This window comes from Muscardinus avellanarius (genome assembly GCF_963383645.1).
Source record: "Muscardinus avellanarius genome assembly, chromosome: X".
Lineage (NCBI taxonomy): Eukaryota > Metazoa > Chordata > Mammalia > Rodentia > Gliridae > Muscardinus > Muscardinus avellanarius.
The window spans coordinates 102,921,701-102,948,168 of NC_137792.1; the positions used below are offsets into that span (position 1 = coordinate 102,921,701).

General features: G+C 38.7%; 1 protein-coding gene across 6 annotated transcripts in view; it reads right to left on the minus strand.

Moving 5' to 3' along the window:
• The window catches only part of ARHGEF9 (Cdc42 guanine nucleotide exchange factor 9), a gene marked incomplete at both ends in the record, with an annotated part of 158,874 nt that overhangs the window by 25,135 nt on the left and 107,271 nt on the right, over nt 1–26,468 (minus strand). For 4 of the 6 annotated variants that reach the window (XM_080718336.1, XM_080718333.1, XM_080718332.1 and 1 more), the window contains 3 exons: nt 2,471–2,602; nt 11,531–11,660; nt 16,698–16,930. In XM_080718336.1, coding sequence (XP_080574462.1) covers nt 2,471–2,602; nt 11,531–11,660; nt 16,698–16,930 — 495 coding nt within the window. The remainder of the gene's footprint in view (nt 1–2,470; nt 2,603–11,530; nt 11,661–16,697; nt 16,931–26,468) is intronic. The other 2 variants (XM_080718334.1, XM_080718335.1) reach the window with 2 other exon arrangements.

A 26,468-nucleotide genomic window follows, 5' to 3' on the forward strand; every position in this document is an offset into this window, starting at 1 on the left:
TGATGACAGAATTCTAAGAAGCTCAATGGCAATAATGACACACAGGTTCCAATGTGAAATCTAGAGGCACTTTCACTGGATTCAATTCCTGGCTATATTATTTTATCAGCCATGCATCACCTTATGAAAATTATAATTATATAACTCCTTTATATTTCACTTTACATATCTTTAAAATGGGACTCATAATAATACCTATGCCATGAATTTTTGAGGACTACATTGAATTAGTGTAAGTTTCTTAGAATAGAACAATAAAAGTACTCAATAAATGCTAGTTATCATTGTATTGTCGACCCATATTTTCCAGAACATATTATTGTTTTTTGAAATTGGTACATTTCCCTATCTATAGTCTATTATAAGTCTCATGGGACCTATAATTTTACCAAGTTTATCTACAGCAATTCCACTGAGGACATCTGAGAGTTACTTCAGTGCCTAGAAATGTATATTTTTAAATTACACCATACTTAAATTTTAAAAGACTACAATTCCCATGAAGGCAGAGTCAGTTGGCCCAGAAAAGGGGCACAAAAATAATCCAATGCTATAAGGTGATTTCTTATAACCCCAGACTCTAGGGTAGGTGGCTTTGCTCTGAGAAGATAGCCTATGGTCCTCACTTAAATAAGAAAACTTCCATCTGAAGAAAGCTAGGTCTGCCTCAACATTTCTCTTGTTTTTGTCATCATCCCTATTGCCTGCTCCTCCTATATGAGTCCAGCTTTGTTCATCTGAACCCCTAAGTCTTCTTTTGATTTTTGGTTTCCTCTTAACCATTGGATTCCACTAGCCTCTGCCTTAATGTTTTGCATCCTGGCTCCTGGCCTTATCTTATGGCTACTACGGCTTTTCAGAGCTCAGTTTCACATTTTATTGAAGTAACTACAGTCTTTGCTGACAGATATTCAAATAAACAATCTGGATGGGTAGTGATCCTAAAATAAATGAGGTTTCTAACTGTTTTCTGTCTTTTATCTCTGACTAGTTGTTCTGAGCATGACCATTCCTTGGTGGGAAGAATGGGAACATGTCTGTTGGTGACAAGGCTGATATATTGAGAACCTTCTAAATTAACCTTCAGAATTTTGTCTTCTGATTTTATGAAAGCCCTGGAAAGATCTGGGAAAGCTAAAAATAAATGTTGGTGTTTGGTTGATTTTCAAATTCACAAGATTTTTTTTTCCAGGTTCAGCTCCAGACTAAAGTAGTTATTATCCTCATTAACTTCCTGACTACTGGTTCCAGAGTTGGTTGGCATTTAGAGCTTATCACCAAAAACTGAAGCAGTCTGAACCTAAGCTCAATTTGTTCCCTGAATCCACTGTCAAAGGAAAAGTGATAATGATTTAATGCAAGATATGGTTAAACTTGCATACACAGAGAGAATAGGAGACTTAAAATACATATATAATTTATGTTCCAAACCAGAAAAAATAACAGTGTTTAACTTGGTATGTTGTGACTCAGCACCCTTTTTCAGAAGCATCTGCTACTAGGTGAGAGAGGACAGAGGGATTGGATAATGATGAAAAAGCCAAGAATAAGATAGTGAATTGGGAAAGTTGCTCAAAGTATTGTTTTCTCCCTCCTCTTTTACTTTCCCTGGTATCGAATTATTCCTAGCCAGTCCAGAGCAAAAACTGATCTGAACTTCCTATCCTGAGGGGGGAAGAAAGGAGGCCAGTATTCCATTAGGATCCCTCAGGAGGAATCATGTTGAGAACATATGCCACAGAACTATCCAAGCAGTCATTGACAAGTACAAGATCTCTTCTCAAATGGATTACAGAGAAGGGACAGTGAGGGTGAGCAAGGTTTGGGCTTTTGGGGTACTGATGTACCTTGTGCACAGAATCAGGGAACATTTTGTATCACAGAATTACCTACCTGTTTGGGCAAAAGTAGTGGGCAGGCCCTTGTTGGTTCCTAGGGCAGTGAGAGCCAGGTGGCCAGAACCATTACAGTGGAAATGAGGAAAGACACTCAGGAAACTATCATATAACAAATGGGACAGAAATATTACAATGTTTTTGGCAGCTGGTACAAACTAGCTGGCTGTCAGCTGTGGGCGTAAAGAAGCAAGCAGTTATCATGAGAGTCAAGAGAAGAAAGGTTAAACAAAAGATACCAGAGGTGCTTGCTTCAGCTGTACATATACTAAAATTGGAATGATAAAGAGGTTAGCATGGCCTCTGTACAAGGATGGTATGAAAATTTATGAAGTATTCCATATTTTTATAAAAGATACCAAGGAAACATATGCTATCTTCAGAATTTCATCATTCATTACCTATGATATTCATGCTATACCAGTTCTCCTGGTATGATCTACTGCCAATCTCCTGCCTGTTTTCCCCCAGAAGTTCTTGCCTACTTTATTCAGAGCCTGGGGGTGCTGAAGAGGAAGGGACTTGTGCCCTCCTGATCTGCCCATCTCTCTCAAGGAAGAAGAGGGCAGGGTTACCTTCTTGCAGAGAACCATCTGGTGGTCAAACAGGAAGAAGACCCGCTGCTGGTTGCGGCCGTAGGGCTGGTAGATCCAAGCCATCTCCCCAGTGTAGATCAGCTCCGAGCTCCTGTCTAGGATGTCCTCACCCTGAGAAGGATATGTGAAGGTGAGAGCCAGTTGGGCAGGAGGGATGGTCCTATTGCTTACCTGGAGGCACCCATAGACTTGGGTGGGAGGATGTCAGAAGGGACCTGGTGGAGAGGGAAGGAGGGACTCCTGGGAATCCTCAGAAAGTTTTTTACAAACATTATTATTCACTTGGAGGCCAAATGAGACCTATCCCCAAGGGCCACAGCTTTTCTATATGCTATCCATCACTCATGTACTCTCTTGCTCTCATTTTCTCTCTCTCTCTCTCTCTCTCTCTCTCTCTCTCTCTCTCTCTCTCTCCTCCCTTCCTCTCCTTTCTTCTCTGTGAAACTCTTTCTGATACAGTTTCTCAATCTCTGCTCTGTTGTCTCTCACTGTTTGTCTAATACTTGAAGTACTGTAAAAGCCTGAGTAGGTGGTAGAATTTTCTCTGCTTTCCAGACAAAAAGTAGGAAACAGGGGAGGGCAAGAAAAACAATGATGAAAAGTGGGAGAGAAAGAGAATCCACTCATCCTCTTATAATTGTTTTTTTCTTCTCTCCTTAGTTCGTTAAAATGTATTGATTAAACCGGAAACTTCATTACCACATGCTTACTTGGTCTGTTATGCAGAAAGCCTTTAGTGACTTCTCCTTGCTACATGGAGTTGGATTTAAAAAAAACAGCACTGAGACCCTTGACTCCTATTCAATTCTATATTGTTTCCAAAGACAGCTCTTTATGGCAATTCTACTTGGTCAGAGGTAACTTGGGAGTGTCTCTGAGATGTGAAGCCAGATTTGGCCCCTGTCTTTAAAGATCTTACATCTCAGTGGAGGAAATTACTAGAGATGTTCTCAGAAACCATGGAGTACAAGGCAAGCCACATCAAAGCCAGGTACACAAAGGCCTATGTGATGATGTGGGAAAAGAACAGCAGCCCAGGACACAGAAGAATCAGTGTTTCCTAACCATGAAAATGGGTCAGATATTGTGCTACACACTTTCATACTATCTCATCTGGGTCTCACAGTAGCCCTGGGAAGTAGGTACTTTTCCCTGATCTTTTACTTTGAAAATTACAGAGAGTTTAAGAGATAGGCTAAGATTACCCAGCTAGACAACAGATCCACAATCCAATCCTAATCTCAATGGCTTCAGAGAGTATGCTCACTTCTTTTCTTACATTATATTGCATTATATTGTCTCTAAAGCCAAAAAAAAAATCACTGGAGGGCTAGTCCCTTCATCTCTCTGGGTCTCAATCCTCCCAGTTACTATAGGAGGTATATAAAGATGATCTTTGTAATCCCAGCCCTGATACTCTGGCACTAAGATGACATGCTTTATACCTAAAAGTTTTAAGGCAAAGTTAGAGATAGACGCCCACACACCTCCCTAGAAATAATGAGAGGCAAACAACCCAAACAAGACAATATCCAAAGAGAGGCTTATACCATTTTTTTCTAGCCTATGGGATGGGAAGGAAAGGGGAACTCTGTGGTATTCTTTTCTAATAACAGAATGTAAAATAAGCTCAGAAATATGCTCAGTTCTAGGATCAGCCTCAGAATCATTCAAGAAGTAGGTAAACAATCCTTGGGGGACTGACATACTAGCACAGAACTTCTGGAGGTCTGGGCCTGGGAGACAACTCCCCTCAGGGTTGGGGAGTAGTGCTAGGCATTCTTGTTGGAAGGACAGAAAGCTGAGACTGGTACCAGTCTACTATGTTCCACCCTAATGCAGGCTAGGAAGTTGTGTTACAGTCCACTTTGAATATGTATGAAGAAAATGAGGGCCATAAAGAGAGGCCAGTGCTATAAAAAGATGGTAAGGATGACTTTTAAAGGTATCACTTGCTAAACTGAGGATGATCAGGCCAGGAAGGCTACTCCGTACTATTTGGTGTACACACTGCACCAGCCAGGGGTATTTCAACTCTATTTTAAGTACTTGTCATATGCAATTCCAAGTGATAAAAATATAAAAAATATACCCCTATGTTCATCAAGCTGACTGATTTCAAGCAACTTACATATCCCCATTATACCTTAATTTCCTCTTCCTTAGTAGAGGTAATAACATTACCAACCCTAATTGGGTGTTGTGAAGTTTATTTAAATTAACAAACACAAAGTGTCTAGGAAAGTATACATTATTGCCATAAGATCTTCATAAATTATGCTTTTTACCTCATTACTGTGTGTCCCAGATACTATACCTATTCTGTTTCCTACTAATACAACAACTAGATAAGAGATGTACTGTTATTATCCCCAAAATCAAGATCAGAGAAGTTGGAAGTAATTTGTTCGCTCAAAGGAGCAGGTCAGATTCTCTCTAAAACCCATGAACATTTTAAAATTAATCTTTCATTAGTATGTTATAATTGTACCTTATAGTGTGATTCATAGTGATATATACATATATGCGCAGGGTCACTGAGTCTGCTTTCTTCCCCATACCTCCCAGTCCCATCCCCACACATCATAATGAGAGTCATAGTGATACATTCGTATGTGCACATGGTTTGTTTTACCTTTATTTGGTCTGTTTCCTTCCCATATCCCCCTTTTTCTTCCCTTCCTTCCTCTCTGTACATGATACTACTTCGAGTAATGGCACCCTCTCTAGTAGAACAAACTGCTGCAATGAAAGTTTTGAGGTGAGAATCTCAAAAGAGCTGGTTTATGAGTCCAGTTCTACCATCAACTAATTTCTATGCCTGTGGAGAGTAGTTTTAACTCTCTTAATAATCTGCTTCATCATTTAGAGTGGGATAATACAACACTCCTGTTTGATCCACTCCAAATGGTTGCTTGAGATTATCAAGTTGATTCATGCAATAGAAAAGACCCATGTGTTCAGAACTCTTACCATTGCCTCCTCTATCCCATTTGCATCATATATCTCTTTGTCTTGACCCCCAAAGTGCAATCCCTTCCCACTGCCCCCCCACCAGACTTACGTCCTGTTTCTCTAGGATTTTGTTAGAACTGTATCTTCTCCCACTAGATGACCAAGGGCATATTTTATCAATGTTAATGTCCCCAGTGACTAGCAGAGGGCCTAACAAAGAGGAGCTGTTCAAAACTTTAGTCTTCTAATATATTTATTCAAACTGTCCAGTGGCTCCCATATATACTTAAAACCAAAGTCCTATGAGGACATAATTTGACCTCCCATTACTTCCCTATGCTCAAGTTCCCTAATCCCCCACCTGTTCCCTTACTTTGGCCACACTGACCTCTTTGGGAACACACACTCCTATATTTCAGGGCCCTTATGCTTGTTCTTCCTGCCTCCTGTAATCCTGTGCCCCAAGAAAGCCACATGACTTTCCTCTTCAGGTCCTTTTTCAAATATCAGTCACCTCTTTAGGTAGTACCCCACCATGATAGCCTGTTAACCTATTTTATTTTTCTTCACAGGCCATATCACTACCTAACAACATATGTTTCTTGCCTTTCTTCCCTAATTAAATATAAATTCAATAAAGGTAGAAATTTTGTTCTGTCCACTGACATATCTGCAGAATCTACTCAATAAATTTCCTTTTAATAAATGAACCAATTAGCATTGAATTAATAGTGGTCACCAAAAATTTCCCAGCGCTTTCTTACCAGCTCACTGAAGCCAAAGTCTCAGAGAAGCTTCACTCTATTCTAATTGATTATAATTCTAACTCACCGCATTCTGCCTGACTTCATTGTAATTACCGGCTAACTGATATGGGGCTGTGTCCAGAGCACATCCAGAGAAAGGACAAGGGAAATGTCATCGTTTTCATCCAGTTTATTTTCAGTGCTGCTTACTGACAGAAGGGCAAGAAAATAAATCTATGTAGCCCACAATTTATCTACTGGTCCCAGGAGTGTGCCTCATCAAGTTACCTTAGCTTTTAAATAGATGTTTTTGCCCCCTGTATCACGTAGGGTTTTTGTGTCTCCTCTAACTTCTTTGGATTCAATCATCCAGTGGTAAACTGGAAATGGCCCTTGAGTATTACATAACCAGGCTTCGTGGGGGTGCCACAGAAGGAAATTAAAGCCACACATAATCGAGCTCCTGAACATGAGCTATGAACTTGGGCTCCTGCTAAAAATCTCCAGGATGGGGGAGATTAAAAGAAACTGTCAGGGATATGTTCCCTTTCCCTTCCTTTCAAGTGGATTTAATGAGTGTGAACAGTGGCAAAGTGACAGCTCAACTAAACCTCAGCATCAGTGAAATTAGAAATGGAAAATTTCCAGAGACCTATGTCCCTGAGAACAGGTTATTCTTGCTGCTCTCCTAAAATGCTCGAATGCATTATTACTTAAAGAGGAGATGGGCAACAATTTAACTTATCTGTTTATTTTTCAGGAGTCCTAGAGGATACTTCAAAAGGAGGGATACTTCAAGATCTCAAGTTCCAATAGAACTGCAGAAGTCAGGAATAGTAACTGCAGCTGGGCAAAGGAGACTCATAATGTTCATGGAGAAAGATGAGGAAATAGAATCAGGCCTTGGTATAATGCAAAGCTTCCTGCTCTCTAGCCAGATGCTCTGATTTATTGAGCAGGCATCAATTGCCTATATATCACCACTCCTCCCATTTCCCCATTTCCTCTTCAAGGGAGATTAAATTCTGAAGGTTTCTACTTTGACTCCTGTTTTTCATTTGACAAATGAAGCTGAAATTACCATGTAGATGATTTTGACAGACACTCTGCTTGTTCAAACATCTGGGAACAAGGAGGTGGTGTGTCTCTCACTCTTTCTCTCTCTTTCCCTCTCTGTCTGACTACTTGGGCAAATGAAATCCACAAATAACCTATACTTGGGAACCAGTGCAATTTTGCCACCAACCCCAAGAATCAGCAAGCCATGGAATGTCCCTGTCCTGCTGATTTCTGGGAGAGACTCCCTAGCACTCATCCATTTTTAGTTAGACTGGAATTTGGATCTACCCTTCCCAAAGTAGTCTTAATGCATTGCTTAAATATAGACTTTATTGCAAAAAGAAGTTGTTGCAGTATCACAAAGGATATCAATTTGGCTGTGGGAGGTAAAAGAGTGGAGGAATATGTGGTGAGGTAGTGAAAAGAATATCACACACAAAAAATCAGAAGACTAGATTCCAGTTCCAGTTTTGTCACTAACTTGATCTGTGGCCTTGGTCAGAAACAGGCCTCTTTGCTTCTCAATCTCTCACCATCATTACAAGGTGTGTGAGAATTAGTGATAATGTATGTGTGAAATTATGTATAAGCATGATGCATGCATACAACCATGATCAGGGTTGTACGGGAAATCTTTTAAGAGCCCTGGTGACTCTGATATTCTAGTAGTCTTTAAGATCAGATTTAGCAAACATGACACACCCTTTAAGAACCCTGGCTTCTGATATGTACCCATCAAGCCTTATTGGAGGAGCTCCCTCTGAAGCTAGAAATTACCACATTGACCACAAAGTCTGAGAAGGGGACCATGAGGAATTTTTTTTCTCAACAGTTGCTTCATGGGCCGGGCGTGGTGGCGCACACTTGTAATCCCTGCACTTGGGAGGTGGAGACAGGAGGATCACACAGGTTCAAAGCCAGCCATTTGCTCTGGCTTAAGAGACCCTGTTTCCAAATAAAAATATAAAAATAGGTCTGGGAGTGTAGCCTGGAGGTAGAAGGGCTTCCAGGAACCCCAGTACCACACAAAAAAAGAAAAAACCCTCAACAGTTGCTTCAGACTGAATGTGTCCTTCCAAAATTCATATGTTCAAACCAAATCCCTCATATAAAAGCATTTGTAGGTAAGAATTTGGGAGGCTTCCAAAACTGTGAAAAATAAATATATGTCCTTTATAAGCTACCGAGTCTGTAGTATTGTTATTACAGTCTGGATGAACTAAGACACTGATTTTGATGATGAAGGAATTTACCAAGCAGAAAGGTACAAGGGGTTTATAGCCTTGGATGAGATTAGAGAATCAACCAATCATCAATTCATACTAACAGAAGAACTGTAGGAATTGCCTTGTGTGACCCTTCACAAGATGAACATACAGAAAATACCTTCTGAGATGCTGAGTCTTTAAATCACAGTTCCATGCTATGGAGTTTAGTGTTAATGATGTTCTCTGAGTAGGCCAAGGGATTTCAAACTATTTTTGGTCCCCTATAGTCTCTACTTCAGGGACTGGAGACCAAGCTCATATAAAGGAATTAGAAGGGCCTATAGATACTGGGAAAGGAGAAGATGTTCCAGGGAAATGGAAGACAAGTGCTCCTAGGCATCTTATCCTACATAGAACTCTGCCAAAAGGACAAAGAAAATCCTTAACAGCTACAATTTCAGAGTGCCTCAGAGTTCATGGGCTTGCTGGAAGTCATTTGGTTCAGCCCCCTGACTCTAAATGGGAAATTGGTCAAAGCAAAAAAGATACAAGGGAAAAAGAATCCACGATTTTCTAGTAAGTCTGGGCTAGTGAAGGCTTCATCCTTTGAGCAAGAGTCTATTTATGTAGATATATTTTTTCTATATATCTCAAAGAATCACTGCTGTTGTACTCTTGAGGACATTATCTTTAAGTAGGACCCCAAAATGTGTCAGCAGGTAAAAACTGTGGTCTTTCTCGTCCATCTCCATTAAAGAGGAACAGTGGGCTGGGCGTGGTGGCGCACGCTTGTAATATCTGCACTTGGGGGCGGAGACAGGAGATCGCGCTGGTTCGGAGCCAGCCTTGCTGGCTTAAGAGACCCTGTTTCCTAATAAGAAGTATAAAATAGGTCTGGGTGTGTAGCCAGGATGTAGAAGGGCTTCCAGGAACCCCAGTACCACCAAAAAAAAAAAAAAAATAGGAATAGTGGTAGCAGATTAAAGAAAAGATGGTCCTTTTTGGTTTGGTTCCTGGTTAAGTAGCTATTTGTAAGGCAGATTTTGAGGGGTGTGTGCTGAGTGATATTTCTCTAAAAATGAGAAGGTAAGGGAAATAATTTGAAAACATCTGTATAGACTAAATAATTTACTACATTAAGAGAGATATTATCATCAAGTATGGTGGCATATGCCTATAATCCCAGTACTTGGGAGGCTGAGAAAAGAGGATTACAGATTCAAGGCCAGCCTCAACAACTTAGTGAGGCCCTCACCAACTTAGTGAGACCGTGTTTCCAAATAAAAACTAAAATAGGGCTTTGGGTGTATCCTAGAAGTAGAAGGTACCTGTTTTTCATTCCTAGTACCACATAAAAAGAGATACTCTCTCTTAATCACAGAAAATTATACTTGAGTTGAGACTAGTGCAATGGAGAGTTGCCTCTGCCTCTGCATTGTGACTAAAAGGCTTAAGATTGCTACCCGGGTACTCCCTGGTATAGCATGTCCAGCCTCTCTCATTTTGATTATGTTAGCCTGCAAACTATCAGACTGTACAGATTGGGTCTAAGAATAAATATGAAATGTCATTGTTTCTGGCTCTCTTGGTGGGCATCCAGGAAGGAAGGCTCAAGCAATTATAACCACTTGCTTTCCAAGTTCAGAGAAACTGTGGGTATCTACAATGGAATGGGAAGCTGTCGGCAATTGCTTTTGGAAGATGATGATGAAAACAGAACTTGGTCTGTGGATTGGGTAGGAATCATGGTCATGGCCTAGAGTGTGGAGGCTCGGATAAACTTAGTAGATGTGTCAGGATGAGATGAACTTGCCAACAAGAAAATAAGTATGTTCACTCTCTTGATTAGTTAAAAATAAGAGAACAACTCAGTTGTATTAGTCAGCATTCCATCACTGTGACAAATACCATAGAAAATTAGCTTAAGGAAGAAAGACTTATTGTGGTTCACAGTTTCAAAGGTTTCAGTATATGGTCTATTGCGGCTCTAGTGCTATGAGTCTGTGGTAATGGTGGAAGAGAGCTGCTTACCTCATTTCAGCCCGAAGTAGAGAGGCAGAGAAATAGGGACTAGGGACAAAATATAGTCCCCCAAAACATACCCTCATGACCATTTAAATAGGTCCCACCACCTAAATTTCCATTACCTTCCAATAGCTTATCAAATTGCAAACTCAATGATGGTTTAATTCACTGATAAAATAAGAGCCCTCATAATTCAATCACTTCCCCCAAATTCCCACCTCTAAAACCTATTGTCAACCCTGGCACAACACATGAGCCTATACATTTTAAATGCAAACCATAACACTCATATTCTTTGTCTGAAAATAAATTAGTATATATTACTTCTTATCCAAAGCGTGTGTTTTATGGTCACCAATCTAGGATTTAAAACAGCTTTGAAAGGCTAATGATTCAACCCAATTATTTTCTAACAACACTCAAAGAGATGAACTTTTCCTTTTGTAATGAATTATTATCACAAAGATTTCTTCATTCTTTTAAGAAAGCTATTAATTACTGAGATTGACACTGGTATTTTCACATATGTACACATACTTGATGGCTGTTATTCCATTACTGAACCTCATTCTTCCCCGTGAAAGGAAGATAGGGAGATGGAGTGGGGCACCATGTGCTATGTGCATATATGTCACTGTGAACATGATTTACCTTATGATGTGAGACTACAATAAAACAATCAAATCCTATTAAAAAGAAAGCTATTAATGACCAACACCTCTCATTAGCAGGAACCTTTGCCTTGGGTCTACTCTAAATCCTTCCTGTTAATATCAAATTCCTCGCCGGGCGTGGAGGCACACGTGCAGGTTCGAAGCCAGCCACGCTGGCTTAAGAGACCCTGTTTCCAAATAAAAAAGTATAAAATAGGTGTCTGGGAGTATAACTTGGAGGTAGAAGAGCTTCCAGGAACCCCAGTACCACCAAAAATATATATATATATATATATATATATATCAAATTCCTCTTTGTTCATTCATGGCTAAGACAAGAAGCTTTCACAAGCTACTTGGACTCCACAACATCCCTGTAGGTAAGGGTCCTACCTCCCAGTCTAGGACAGAGGCCTGCCACTGGGCAATCTTGTCAATGTTCTCCAAACGTCGCTTGCGTTCGTTGATCTGCTGAGTCACATTTCTCATGACAGCCAAAGCAGCTGCCACATATCTGTAATCACTGTGAAGACACAAGAGTGCAAGTTGGATGAATCAATGTGTCACAGAACAAATGTTCTAGGTGCCGATTCTAACACACACCCTTTTCTTTCTCGTTAGTAACAGAGTACTGATTTTTATATGGGAACCTATCCCACATGGAGGAAAAGGCTATATTTCCCATCTTTTATTTCTGCAGGAATGACTATATGACTAAGTTTTTCCAATGATATATAAATGAAGATATGAAGATGTTGGGCAGAATATCTGAGAAATAACCTTTAAGGAAGAGAGCATACCGTGTGTGTGTGTGTGTGTGTGTGTGTGTGTGTGTGTGTGGTTGATCCCAGGAGCATTTTACCTCTGAGCTATACCCCTGGCCCCTTTTTGTTTTTATTTTGAAACAGGGTTTCACTAGTTGCTGAGAGTCTTGCTAAGATGCTGAGGCTGGTCTCAAACCTGCATTCCTCCTGTCTCAGCATCAATGACCAGTGTACACCATCATGCCTGGAAAGCATACCCTTCTTTAGCCCTTACTTAACCTTGATGCTTGGAATGTGTATGGATAGCTGAATCTCTACTATCTACCATAAGGACAATATTCATATACTAGGAATTGGATTGCTAATAGCTGAAAGAAACCTGAGGTGCTGATGACCACAGAGCCACCATATCAGCCATGGACCTTCTACCTGCAGATTTTTTGACATGAGAAATTGATCCCTCTTTTTTATACAAATATTCTTGTGTCTTATCTGATATAAACAACCAAGTACCAAGAATGGAGCCTGGCACATTGAATAGTCTAGATAGACCATCTCTTCTACCATTGATTTCTAGAGAGCCTCTGCCCAAAGACAGTGTGGAATATAATATGGCTTTGTTTCCTTTTACATAATATTGAAAGATACAGCATAGTGGTTAAGAATAGAATATGAAGCATGAGTCCATAAGCTCAAATATCAATTTTGTCACTGACTGGTGGTGTGGCCTTTGACAAGCCCCACTGGCTCCCTCTGATTTAGTTTTCTCATTTGTAAAATGGGGTGAATAACATTAAAACTTATTAAGGACATCACCTATGTAAAATGTTTTATTATTGGCCCATACAAGGGTTATCATTCTTATTATTACAAATGAAACATTTCTCTAGCAGAGATACCATATGGAATGCCTCATATTTAGCCCCAAGACCCAGAATTGCAACCCTTGGCCCAGTTTTCTGTGACTTTAGATAACACATGTTTTAAGGGTTCTGTCCAGTATTCTCTGCTTGTCTGATCTGATTTCCAATTGAATGGCTCCTGTGAAAAGCAGATTGAAAGTGAGATCTCAGCCATTTGATGGAGCTATAATAAACCGAGAAGGCAAGAGGATATGTTACAGTTCAGTCTTAACACTTTTCCTTAGAGAAGCTGACAATGTCTTGTGGTCATTAACCTACTCACTTTCCTAGCACCAATTAGAAAAAAAACAAAGGAAAGATGAAGATGCACAATTACTGTTTTTTTTTTCATTCTGAACACATTGAGTGGCTGTCCAAACATGGGATCAGGGAATAGGGTTCTAACTATCAAGGCGGACGCGATTGTAGCACCTCCTCTTAGCTGGCATCCGTGACTAATCTGTTTCATGCGCACCATCTAGGACCATGAACCTCAAACACTTTTATTGCATTTTTTCACCTCTGGTGACAGTTTAACCGGTTTATTCTGTGTCAAGAAAACTGTTAGAAATGTCTTCTTTATTTTGAGTTTTAATCAAAGGTAGCTATTGTCTGTTTTTCTTCTGGCTCTCACTGATGACTCATTTTGAGCTTATGACCAACTAATACTTCCTAAGCCTCTTCAAAACATGCTGTCTAGAAGCTGTATCTCTCAGCCTTTCCCTGAACTGTTAATTTCTTAGATACAACTGCGAAGTTTAATATTTCTTCCTGTTATATTGTATCATTTTAGGGTTACTTGTTTCACTCTACTAGTGATCTCCTCCTCCCCTCCAGGTCTGGTGATGGAACCCAGTGGCATTCTACCTCTAAGCTACACCCCTGCCCTGTTTTTTATCCTTTATTTTGTAACAGGGTCTCACTGAGTTGCAAAGGGCCTCAAGAAGTAGCTGAGGCTATCTGCAAACTGGGATCCTCCAGTCTCAGCCTCCCGAATGCCAGGATTACAAGTGTGCACCACCATGCCCAGCTTACTGGTGATCTTTTAGTCTATATAACATTGCCAAAGTTTCTCCCTGGCAAGACTGAGCTCACCATTTAGATTATAGGTAGGGTGATGACAGAAGGGTAAGTTGCAGTCCAGATGCTGCTGATATAAATAAGCACTCCTCCTTTTTGGGTCAAGTTTCTTGCCCTTCATGACTTTTCTCCCTCTGATTTGAGGACATCAGTGCATTCAGCCATTTTCTGGGAAGTATAGAGCTGCACTATCCAATGTGGTAATCAGAATAAAAAAGTTAGGCCCTCAGTTGTAGTAGCTATGTTTCTCAGTATTCAATAGCTACAGGTAGTAACTACTATATTGGATAGCAGAGATAAAGAACATTTACAGTATTACAGAAAAAGTTAATGGACACTGCTACAATGAGAATACACAATACATATAAATGCTCTAATTGACCCCAAGTACTAGCTAGCCATAGATTTGTCACTGTCACTGTTCCATACCATTTATTTTTGCCATATTTACCTGGTTGCCTTTCTTACAATGGTTACAAAGGAAGAATGTTTCCATATCGAACCTATCCCACTAGCTTTAAACTTGGATGAAAAAAAGAGCATAGCTGTGGTCCAGACTGAATCCTGGTCAGAGTCCCTGGGGCCTCCGATTATGGATGGATCCTGCCTCCTATTGAGATACAGTGACAGAAACAAGATTTTCTAGTTTCATAAAGGTAAGTTAACTCCCCTCTTATATGGTTAGTACAATGGCTCACAAACCTCCTTGGGGAAAAAATAGGATAACAACTTTTTTTAAAAGTTATATTCTCAGACTACTGTTTATGCTTTGTGTCCCAGTCTTAACAGACTTAATCTCTATGATTTTCCATTTCTGGGCCTCAGTCTTTCCAACTATAGAATATGAAAACCTGACTAAAACAGATAGGCTTTCTAGTCTAGGTAACGCATATATTCTCTGCTTTTAATTTTCAAATATCTTAATTTCAGTAGGAGTTCTTCAATGTCCCTGTAGACCTCATAAGAAAACATATTTGGGATGGGGGTATAGCTCGGTGAAGGAGAATTTCTTAGAGTACACGAAGCCCTGGGTTTGATCTCCAGGACCGTAATATGTATCTATATATCTCTCTATATGTGTATGTATCAATCCCTATAGAAATATATTTTTATATTATATGCAAAATTTATTATATATGTATATATACTATATTTGAGTATATCTGTATCTATACCTATACTTATAGAGATTTATAGATACATACAGATCCTCAGAAAACTTGGAAATTAGTCCTGGTAATTGGCTACACGATGTCTGTTCAAATAGGATTTAGTCATCTCCAAATTTCAGACCTATTGCATATGCACACTGATCCCTAGTTAGTAAACTGCCTCAGAGAGGAGGAAGTAACTCCTCCTTTGGGAAATCTTGCTCCACCTTCCTCCTCACAGTCAACAAGCTATGGAAGGTAGATGAATCATCAGCCTGTTACTCATACAAAATGAAAGCCTAGAACTAGCACATTTAGGTTAAAATATGGAATGTGCCTAGGGCTCTAGAACTACTGAAGCACATGATAATTTGCCTAAGAAGCAACATCAACTCAAAAATGAAACCAAGGTTTGGCCTAGAAGCTTGACCTAAACTTAACCAAAGGATCTATCCTGTAGGGAATGAAACAAATGGAAGTATGACGTGGGCCTAAGAAGAGTGAAGCCCAAGGAAACTGGACAAGGGACTTCCTTCTTCTTGGAGTAAGAGCTAGGCAACAAGATCAGGGATTTACTGATTTAATGCTAATTAAAATTTAATGCTAATTTAATACTAATTAAAAGCAGACTAAAGCTGGGCATGATGACTCAGGCTTGTAATCCCAGCATTTGGAAGGGTGAAACAAGATGATTGCAGTTCAAGGACAGCCTCAGCTCCTACTTAGTGAGGCCCTTTGCAACTCAATGAGACTCCCTTTCAAAATAAAGAATAAGGAAAAGGGCTGGGAGTGTCACTCAGAGGTAGAATGTCCCTGGGTTCTACCCCTAGTTCCGCAAAAATAAATAAATAGATAAATAAATAAATAAATAAATAAATAAAAGCAGGCTAAAATAGGCTGCACTGTAAGTCATAAAGGAAGATATATGAAAGAGTAGGGATGGTTCACTATAGGCTGTCCCTATTATTGTGGGATCACTCTCAGTGTATACCTTATTGGTGGGAGTTAAGAAGTATGAGAGAAAGAGAGAGAGAGAAGAAGAAGGAGAAGGAGGAGGAGGAAGAGGAGGGAAGGGGAGGGGATGGGAGGGGAGGGGAGGGCATGGGAGGGGAGGGGAAAGGAATGTAGACAGGCATCTTCTTTGGTTCTTTTCTTTAATACAGTCTATTTTCTCCCAATCATATACGAGGTCAACATAAAATGTGCAGTTGGTGGGACAGAGAAGTGTGGAAAGGCTGAAGAGCAGGGAGGTGGCTTTGCAGAAGGAGTCCAAGGTCAAAACAAAGTGTTACCAAGAAATTTCAGGTTTTTTTTACAAGATTTGAATATACAGTTTATACTTATTGCATCAGGGTTGATTCATGAGGTTGAGCTCAGGATTAAGGACCAGGCTATAAGCTCTGCTCCCTGAAGGTAAGACATACTGTACAATAACTATTATACATATATTTTCTGTGTGTTGACTTACAACTATATAAGCAACTTTCAAAAGCATCCCTTCATTTTATATACAGTAGTCTTGTGATGTAAAAAAGAATGTATCATCCTACTTTGTAGATAAGGTAGTGGAAATGCAGAAATAACAAAGGATAAACATTTTCCATAAGAATCAACATGTAAAAAAAAAAAAAAAAGCACAATCCAGCGTCCCTCAATCACTTACCTGTGGTCTTGGGCAGTATACTTGAGGAGCTCAGCCAACTGTAAGGGATATTTGCAGATCTTCTGTACTGGAGTCAAAAGGAAACCATCGATAGCAATGTCAATCATCTGCTGCAAGAGACGACAAGCCTCAAAGAAATGCTGGTAGCGGCTGTCCTTCATCAGCTTGGATAGCTCCATGCAGGCATCCAGGTGGTTGTTACAATACTCAGAGTATATCCAGAATCCATCTTGCTGCAGACAGAGGATAAAATGAAAGAGAAAGAACCCCAAAATAATTTTGAAGTAATGTAGAGATCACGTTCTTATGCAGACATATTAAAATATCAATTATTAATTTAATACTATAGATGAAAAGGGTGAAATATTAACAATAGGTGAATGTGGATAAATAGTATACAGATATTCTTTGTATTCTTATTTTTCAATACTTCATTCATTTAAAATTACATCAAAGTAAAGTCTGTTGTGTGGCAATGAGGATTAAACTCAGGGACACCTCTGAGCAACATTCTCAGCCTATTTTTGTCTTATTTTTTGAAACAGGGTCTCACTAAGTTGCAGAGGCCTTCTTGAGGTTGCTGAGGCTGGCTGTGAATCTTCACTCCTCCTGTTTCAATATCCTAAGTATTGGGGTTAAAGTGTCCACCACCATGCCCAGCTTCAAATAAAGTTTTTAAATCACTATAATCTTTTTAATATATTTTCCAATATTCAATAAAATAACCTGATGCATGAGAATAAAAAACATGAAAAAACAAGAGAAAAAGCAAGCAATAGAAACTAATAGAAAAAAAAAGATGAAATTATTAGACATGGTTTTAAAGCCCACCAAGTGCTGTGTGTGTGTGTGTGCATGTGTGTGTATGCATGTGAATATAAACCACTACATTATGGTATGGTTTATAATGCACCAACAAAAATATAAAAAATGACAAAATAAATAAGTAAAATAAAATAAACAATTTCTTTCAAAATATAAAAATTATCCTATTACTAATTGATGGCAACTTTTCTATAAAAACAAGGAAATAGTAACAAAAAGGATGATGCACCATAAGTATGAAGATATGTCCAAATCCAATTTACTACACTAATAGATTAAAGGAGAAACTTAAAAATCATGATTACTTCACTAAATACAGAATAAGCATTTGAGAAAATACATTTATGATAAAAGCCATCAACATACTAGGAATAAAAATACATTATTCCAATGTAACAAAGAGAATCCACAAAAATATCTAAAGTTAATATCATTCTCAATGATGAAATGGCAAATGTTTCTAAGATCAGAAACAAGAATAAGATGCCTGCTTTCATCATTTCTAGTTAACATTATATTAAATGTCATGGCCAGTGCAATAAGAAAAGAAAAGAAAAATAAATGGTACACAGATTGAAAGTGAATACAATTATTCATTCATTCAGAGACGACATAATTGCATATGTATGAAATCATAAGAAATCTACAAAAATCAGTGATTTCAGTAATGTGTCAGGACATAAAGCCAATGTACAAAAATTAACTATTTCTATATAGCAATTAACTATAAGAAGGTAAAAAGAAAAATATGATGTACAGTAGTAGCAAAAAAGGATTAAGTACTTAAGAAATCAAATTTTGGAGCAGAGGACATTAGCAAGATGACACCATAGGAGATGCCAGCCTTCTCTTTCTTCATCACAAGCAACAATATGGCAACTATCAATCCATGAATAAGAATAACTCTAGAAGAGCATAAGAGTGAACCTAAGAAACCAAAGCAATATAGTGGAAGAAAAATCTGAGAATACAAAAAAGAACGGAAGAACATTTCCATTTTTCATGCATTACCCCATCCCCCAAAACATGATTGGCACAGAGAAGGAAGTCTCTGGCTCAACAACTAACTTTTGGTGAAAAGGAGAGTGGGGTCCCCAACTTTAGGAGACAATGCCCACATGACCAACCCTAGTTTCATTCCAAGATCTCTGAGGAACTGTCATAGCTGAGATGTATGGAGATAGCAAGTAACAAAGAAGATGGATGGACCTTATCAGTATTAGCTAGTCAGTGGGAGTCACTGTGACCCTCAGTGATCTGTATGGAAAAAGAATCCAGCGGATCTGGTCTCTCTGCTAAGGACTCTGACAGCCCTTATGGCTGCCAGGCACCACCTACAACTTTCACTACTGAGTGTCCCATAGTGTTCAAGGTCACAGACCGCAGTGACTTGTTCTATAGAGAACCCTAGCAACTTTTGACACTGAAGAAAATATTAGCATAGTGGCAATAGCAACCCTACTGTAACATGTCACTGAGGGATTTTTATTTTTGCTTTTTGTATTTTTTCTTTTTGCCTTCACACTCTCCAGATATATGAATCATAGCACCTTTCCCTCTGTGCTCCCTGAAACCTTCTGGAGCTACCAAATTGCTGATGCCATGGCAAAGCAGTCTTCATATTCCCCAGGACCTTGACCTACAAGTTTTCTACCTTCCCTGTGCCTGGAACTACCTGAGCTGCTCCTATCATAGGCACCCCAATCCAGAGACCCTGCCTTCATATTCTTTATGTGTTAAGGTACCACCCCTTCTGTCCCAGTGACCCAGAGCAACTACTGTGCATGTGTTCACAACAGCCCCAAAGCTGCCCATCCCCAACACAAACTTCAGTCTCACTGCCTTATGCAACAAAGGCTGATCTAGAAAGCCAGGTTATAGCAAGCTGCCATTCCTAGATACCACAGCTATGAAAACATAAGCAGATAACTTTATTCCCCAGTAACTGCTGCCATCTCCATGCTTATATCCACAGCTATCCCTGCATTTGTGACATGCATGTACATCCCAGCTCAGATGTGCACTTGTCCACATGTAAACGCTGTTTGAATCCTGTCATTTGCCTGAAGCTGGTCTTGCAACTGAACAAGATTTAAGCCCCCATTATGTGTGTGTCAACAGTTGGCCTAATCCATTGCCACTGATCTCAGGTCTTGCCACCCTGTACAAGACCACCACTGGCCTTTGATTCCATGTATGTGCTTATACATGGCCTCCCCAATAGATTGTGTGAACACTTCTTACTTTGACTTTCATCACTGCTGGCCTTGATATTTAGCCACTGGACATAGATGTATAGATGAGGATTCCACAGCTCTCATTAGCCATGGTGGAGATTCAACAGCTCTAGGTTGCTAACATAGCAGGTCTCAGCTGCCTACACCAACAAGACATCTCTCCTTTCCAGATATAGAATCATGGCATGTTCTCAGACATGGTGCATTGTGATACTGCATATAGTTCCAGTGTACATGCCAGGATACCTCCACTATCCCTAATATAGGGAGGGTTTTCCTTATCTAAGCCAGTTCATAAAATCTGGAGGAGGTGAAGGTTTCTAAAAATTCACAGTCACCTTCAAAAGATAACATGGATCTAGAAGATTAATTGAAACACACCACCACCAAAGAAACACAATGGACATTCAGTAACCCCCCCAAAATTGAAAATCACTGACCTGTCTGATAAAGAATTCCAAACAATTATTATAAAGAAATCAGTGAATTAAAGGAGAACAAAGATAAATGAGTTTTATTCATAGCACTAGAAATTGAACCCAGAGGTGTTTTAATACTGTGTTATGATCCCAACCTGTTTTATCTTTTTATTTTGAAACAGAGTCTTGCTAAATTACCAAGAGTTGGCCTTGAACCTGGGATCCTCTTATCTCAGCCTCCCAAGTATAGGAATTAAAGACATGTAAAAACATGACTGGCTAAGGATAAATAATTTAACAAAACCAGAGAACAAAGTGAAAAGTTAAACAAAATAGAAAATTCTATGAGGAAAAAAATAGAATATTTGCAGGTGAAGTCTACAATGACTAAAGTTATATACAGTATAGAGGTGTTTAGTCAGATATTTTTATACTTTTATTGGTACATTTTAATTATATATCATAGTATGGCTCAAAGTGATACAAACTTACATATACATAGAACTTGGTATATTTCCTCCCAGAGCTCATCCTGCTTCCCCCTACCACCCCATACATGTTAGTGATATTGATAATGATATATTCATCTGTGAACAATAGAGTATAAATAGAACATTAAATAAGGCAGAAAAGCGAATAAGTGAACTTAATGGCATCAGTTGAAATTACCCAGTCAGAGGAAAAAAATAGAAAAAAGGAATGAGAAGTTGAAAAAGTGCACAGGACTTGTAGGACACAATCAAGAAAGCAAATTATTTCAAAATATAAGAGTTCCAGAAGAAAAACAGACAGTGAAGGAGAAAGAAAGATTATATAAAGAAAGAATGGATGAAACTTCCTCACAGTGGGAAAGTATAAACAACTAGGTGCAGGCTGCTCAGAGATCTCTAGTCAAATTTACCCCCCCAAAAGTGTTCACTAAAGCACATTATAATTAAGCTGTCAAAAATCAAAGACAAAGAATTCTAAAAGTAGCAGCCAGGCACAGTGATGCATACTTATAATTGTAGTACTTGGGAAGCTGAGACAGGAGGATTGCTGGTCCATAGCCAGCATAGCAACTTATACAGAACTTCAGAAACTTAGTAAGATCTCATTTCAAACTAAAAAATAAAATTGAGCTGCTGGTGTAGCTCAAAGATAGAACACTCCTGGGTTCAATCTTCAGTACCCGAAAAACACACTAAAAGTAGCAAAAAAAAATCATAGCCAGGCATGGTGGTGCACACTTGTAGTCCTTGGGAGGCTGAGACAGGAGGATCACAGGTTTGAGGCTAGCCTCAGCTACTTAGTGAGGCTCCGCACAACTTAGTGAGACCCTGTTTCAATTAAAGTATAAAATATAGGGCTGGTTGGGTTGCAGCTCAGAGACAGAATGTCCTGGGTTCAATCCCCAGTACAGAGAGAGAGAGAGAGAGAGAGAGAGAGAGATCATACCACATAGAAGGAAGTTCTAATAAGCTATTAACAGATTTCTCAGCAGAAACATGGAAAACAGGAAAAAATCCGATGATAAATTCTATGTTTGAAAGGTTAAAAAAAACTTTGGCAATGAAGGATACTTTACCTAGCTAAAATGTCCTTCAGAAATAAGAAATATTTTCCTAGATAAATAAATGAGTTTATCACTACTGACCCTGCTTTGCAGGAAATACTAAAGAGAGTTCATGCTGAAATAAAAAGGTCACCTATTAGTAACATGAAAATATATAAAAGCATAAATCTCATTGTTAAATATAGTGAAATTGAGAATACTCTCAATACTGTAATGGTGTAAATCACTTATAAGTCTAGCATGCAGTTTAAAAGACAAAACTATTAAAATAATTATAGCTACATTGACTTAATATATAAACAATATCAAAAGATGAAGAATATAGCATAAAAAATATGGGGAAGATTAAATGTGCAGAAGTTTCATATGCAACTAAAGTTAAGTTGTCATCAGCTTAAAATAGATTGGTATGACTGGAAGATGTTTTACATAAATCTCCTGGTAACCACAGAGGAACAACGTTTAGAAGATACAAAAAGAGACAAAAGAAAAGATGAAAGCATGCCACAGCAGAAAATTATCAGGTCACAAAGGAAGCTAACAAAAGAGGAAGAAAGGAAAAAAAGGATCTTTTAAAAAAGCCAGAAAACAATGAACAAATTCTCAAAAATATATCCTTACCTATCAATAATAGATTTAAATACAAATGGATTACATTCTTCAGTCAAAATACACAGAATGCCTGAATAGACTAAAATAAGACCCACCTATATGCTACCTAGAACTTCAACTTCAATTCAAGGATATACACACTGACTGAAAGTAAAGGGATAGGAAAAGGTATTCCATGTAAATAGAAATCAAGAGAGGATGGGTAGCTATACTTATATCAGACAAGATAGAATTTAAATTTAAAAAAATCAGTATAAACTGTACATGGTGGTGCATGCATGTCTATAATCCCAGTACTTGAGAAGCTAAGACAGAAGGATCTCTGGTTGGAAGTCAGCCGTGGCAAGTTATTGAGGGCCTGAGCAACTTGGTGAGACCCTGTTTCAAAATAAAAAATAAAATAGAGCTGGGGGTATAGTTTTGAGGAAGAATGCCCCTAGGTTCAATCCCTAGTAACCCCTCCAAATAAAACCTGTCAGTATAGACAAAGAAGGTCATTATATAATGCAGAAAAGGTCAATTCACCAAAAGGCTATAACAATTTGTAAGCATTCATAAATTTAACATAACACCATATATGTGTATGTATCTATATATACATATAAAATATGGAGGTATAAAACAGCAACACAGTAATAGTAGGGTAATTTGACACCCCACTTTAAACAATAGATACATCATTCAGATGGAAAATCAATACGAAAACATTGGGTCTGAAGTATACTTTAGACCAGCAGCCTATACAGACACAGTACAGAACATTTCATCCGACTGGAACAACACACATTGTTCTCAAACGTACATGAAGCGTCTTCCCGGATATATCACATGTTAGGCCATAGCACAATTGTTACCCGACTTAAGAGGATTGGAGCCATATCAAGTATCTCTTCTAATGACAATGCTATGAAAGAAGGAAGCAGCAATAGGAAGAAAATTAAAAAATTCTAAAAGACATGGTACTACGTTTTGTATGCTCTCTCCAAAACTCATGCTGAAATGTAACTGAAACCGTAAAAATATTAAGAGGCAAAACCTTGAAAAGTGATTGAGTCATAAAGGTTCTGCCTTCGGGAGCAGATTAATGTTCCTAGAGCGGGAGTGACTTAGTTATAGAGGTAGTGGATTTGTATAAAAAGGATGAATTTGACTCAGTTTTTTTGCTGTCTTATACAAGCTCTCTTGCTCTTCCACCATGTTATGACTGATACAGCAAGAAGTTCCTCACCCGGTGTCAGTGTCATGATCAGGGAATTTCCAGCCTCCAGAAATGTGAAAAATAAATTTCTTTTCTTTATAAATTACCCATCCTATAGTACTATGCTACAGTAACATGAAATGGACTAAGGCACAGAATTGGCACCAGAAGTGGGATTTTGTTATAATTGGTATCTAAACATATATAAGTGACTTTGGAGTTGAGTAAGGACTAGAAGCTAGAAGAATTTGGAGAAGCAGCCTAGAAAAAGCCTATATTGCCATGGTCAGAGATTTGAGGATGACTCTGGTAACAGTTCAGAAGGGTAGAACTCGAGGAAAATTCAAATTTTCTTAGTGATTACTTAAGTGTTCATGACCAGAACATAGTAAAAGTATAGAATTATAAGGTCGTTCTAATTAGGTCTTAGATGAAAATAAGAACAAGGTATTGGGAACTAGGGTAAAGCCCATACCTGTTATACACATGTAAAGAACATTGCTGCATTCCATTCATTTCCTAGAAGTTTAGGGAAGATGGAGCTAAAGATCAATTAACTAGGGTATTTGGTAGAAGAATATTCATGCTGGAAAGCATTCAGGCTGCTGAGTGCTTACTTTAAGCAGGATACAGTGAGAGGTGAGAGCAAAGAGATGACCTAAAGATGTAATTTATAATTAGATGATGAATTCATACATTTTCTATTGCTACAAAAAATATCCAAGGCTGTGTAAAGTATAAAGAAAAGAGGTTTATTCAGCTCACCAACTTCAAGGGCATGTCACCAGCTTTTGGTCAGATCTAAGAAGAGCTGCATGGCAGATGACATCATAGTGGCAGGACCACTCATAAGAGGGAAAGAGCACATGGTGAGACAGGAAGCCAGAGAAAATCAAGGGTACGGCTCATTCTTTTATTAGCAATCTACTTTCACAGGAACTAAGCAAACTCCTACATTCCCTTCCAAGGGCAGTGTCTCCAATTAACTAATTACTTTGCACAAAGCCTCAACTCATAGAGGTTTCGACATCCTTCAGTGATGCCACATTGGGGATCAAACATCCAGCACATGACCTTCTGGGGGACAACCCATAGTAAAACCACAGTAAAAGAGAAGCACAGTATATTTGAAAAATCTACAGCCTCGCCATAAAATCAGTCAAAATGTATCTTTGGGAAAGGATACTAAGAGTGTGGCCAAGTAACCATTCTCTAAAGAGATTAAATATGGACAGAAGGGAGCCAAGTGCTATTAATCAAGTCAAAAGTAGAAAGATGAGGGAGGCATTCAGAGATTTTCAAGCTGTACTTCCCATCATAAGCCCAGAGTACTAGGAGAGATTTTTTAGGGCTAGATCTAGGGTGCTTTGTACCAGCTTGCTACCCCAAACCACCTTAGGTCTCTGTTCCCTCCCACTTTACAGAATAGCACACTCTGGCCATCCCAACTGTGTCTCAAGCAAGCCTAAATGGGGCTTGACTAGTTGTTATAGAAGTTATAAGCAGTAACTTTTGGTGACATCCCTGTGGTATTAAGCCTATAGGTTTACAAAATTCAAGAATTATTGGGGCATTGCTTTCTCTATCTAGAGTTCAAAGAATACTGAACACTGTGGAGGATTATAGGCAGAGACTTCTCAGAAGGACAGAGCCACAGAAGAGAGCCCCACTCAGGCAGTGCCTGGTGGGGTTATGGAAGTAGAACTGTCCCCCAAACCCCAGAATTGTAGAACTACCAGTATATAATCCCAGACTGGAACAACTGAAGGTATGGAACTCCAACCTAAGAGAGCTGAAGCCTTGGCTGATCCCAGTAAAGCCATAAGAGTGGAGCTGCTTGATTCTTTGGGGGCACAAACTTTCCAGTGTGTCCTGGAAGCAGCATGTTAAGTAAAAGATTATTCTTGAGTCTTAATATTTAATATCATTTGCTTTATTGTATACTGGAATTATTAGAGATGGTATTCCTATCTTCTCTCCAATTTCTCCCTGTTGGAATGCCTGTCTCACTCCTGTATTTGGGGAGGAGAAGAGATACCTTGATTTGATTTTATTGGCTTAGAGCTGGAAGGAGTTTGCTTTAGAATGAATTCTACCTGGAGGTTCATCCACATCTTATATAAATGATGTTCTAGACTTTGGCATTCAAACTTGATGCTTGAACGAGTTAAAATTTGAAACTATTGTGACAGAATAAATATATTTGTATGTGTAAAGGACACAAGTTTTAGGAGGCCAAGGGCAGAATACTGTGATTTGAATGTATTCTCCATATTACATGAAATATCTGACTTTAATAGGATTAAGAAGTGAGATCTTTAAGAGTTGATTAGGTGATGAGGGTCCTCAACCCTTATGAATATATCAATGCTATTAGAGCATGGGTTGGTTATTGTTGAAGTGAGCTCCTAATAAAATAAAGCTTGGCTCAGTTTTTCTTTGTCACGCATGTGCTCACAAGTCATTCCATCTGTTAGGATACAGTAACAAGGCCCTTGCCAGATGTCAGCAACATATTTTTAGGTTTCCTAGCCCACAGAATTATAAGGGATAAAGTTATTTTTTTATAAGTTAACCAGTCTGGTATTCTAGTATAGCAATATAAAGTAGACCAGAATACATGAAAATTAAAGAACATGTTCTTGAATAACCACTGGGTCAAAGAAGAAATAAAAAGGGTAATTTAAAAATACTTTGAGAAAATTGAAAATATAAGTACAATATATAGCAAAAGCAGTAGCAAAAGGGAGGTTTATAGCAATAAATTCGTATATTAAATGGGAAAAAAGCTCCAAAGAAAACAACCTAACATTATAACTCAAGGAACCAGAAGGAGAAAAATCTAATCCAAGTTAGCAACAAGATGGAAATAATGAAGATCAGAGCAGATATAAATCAAACAGAGACTAGAAAACTTCAGAAACA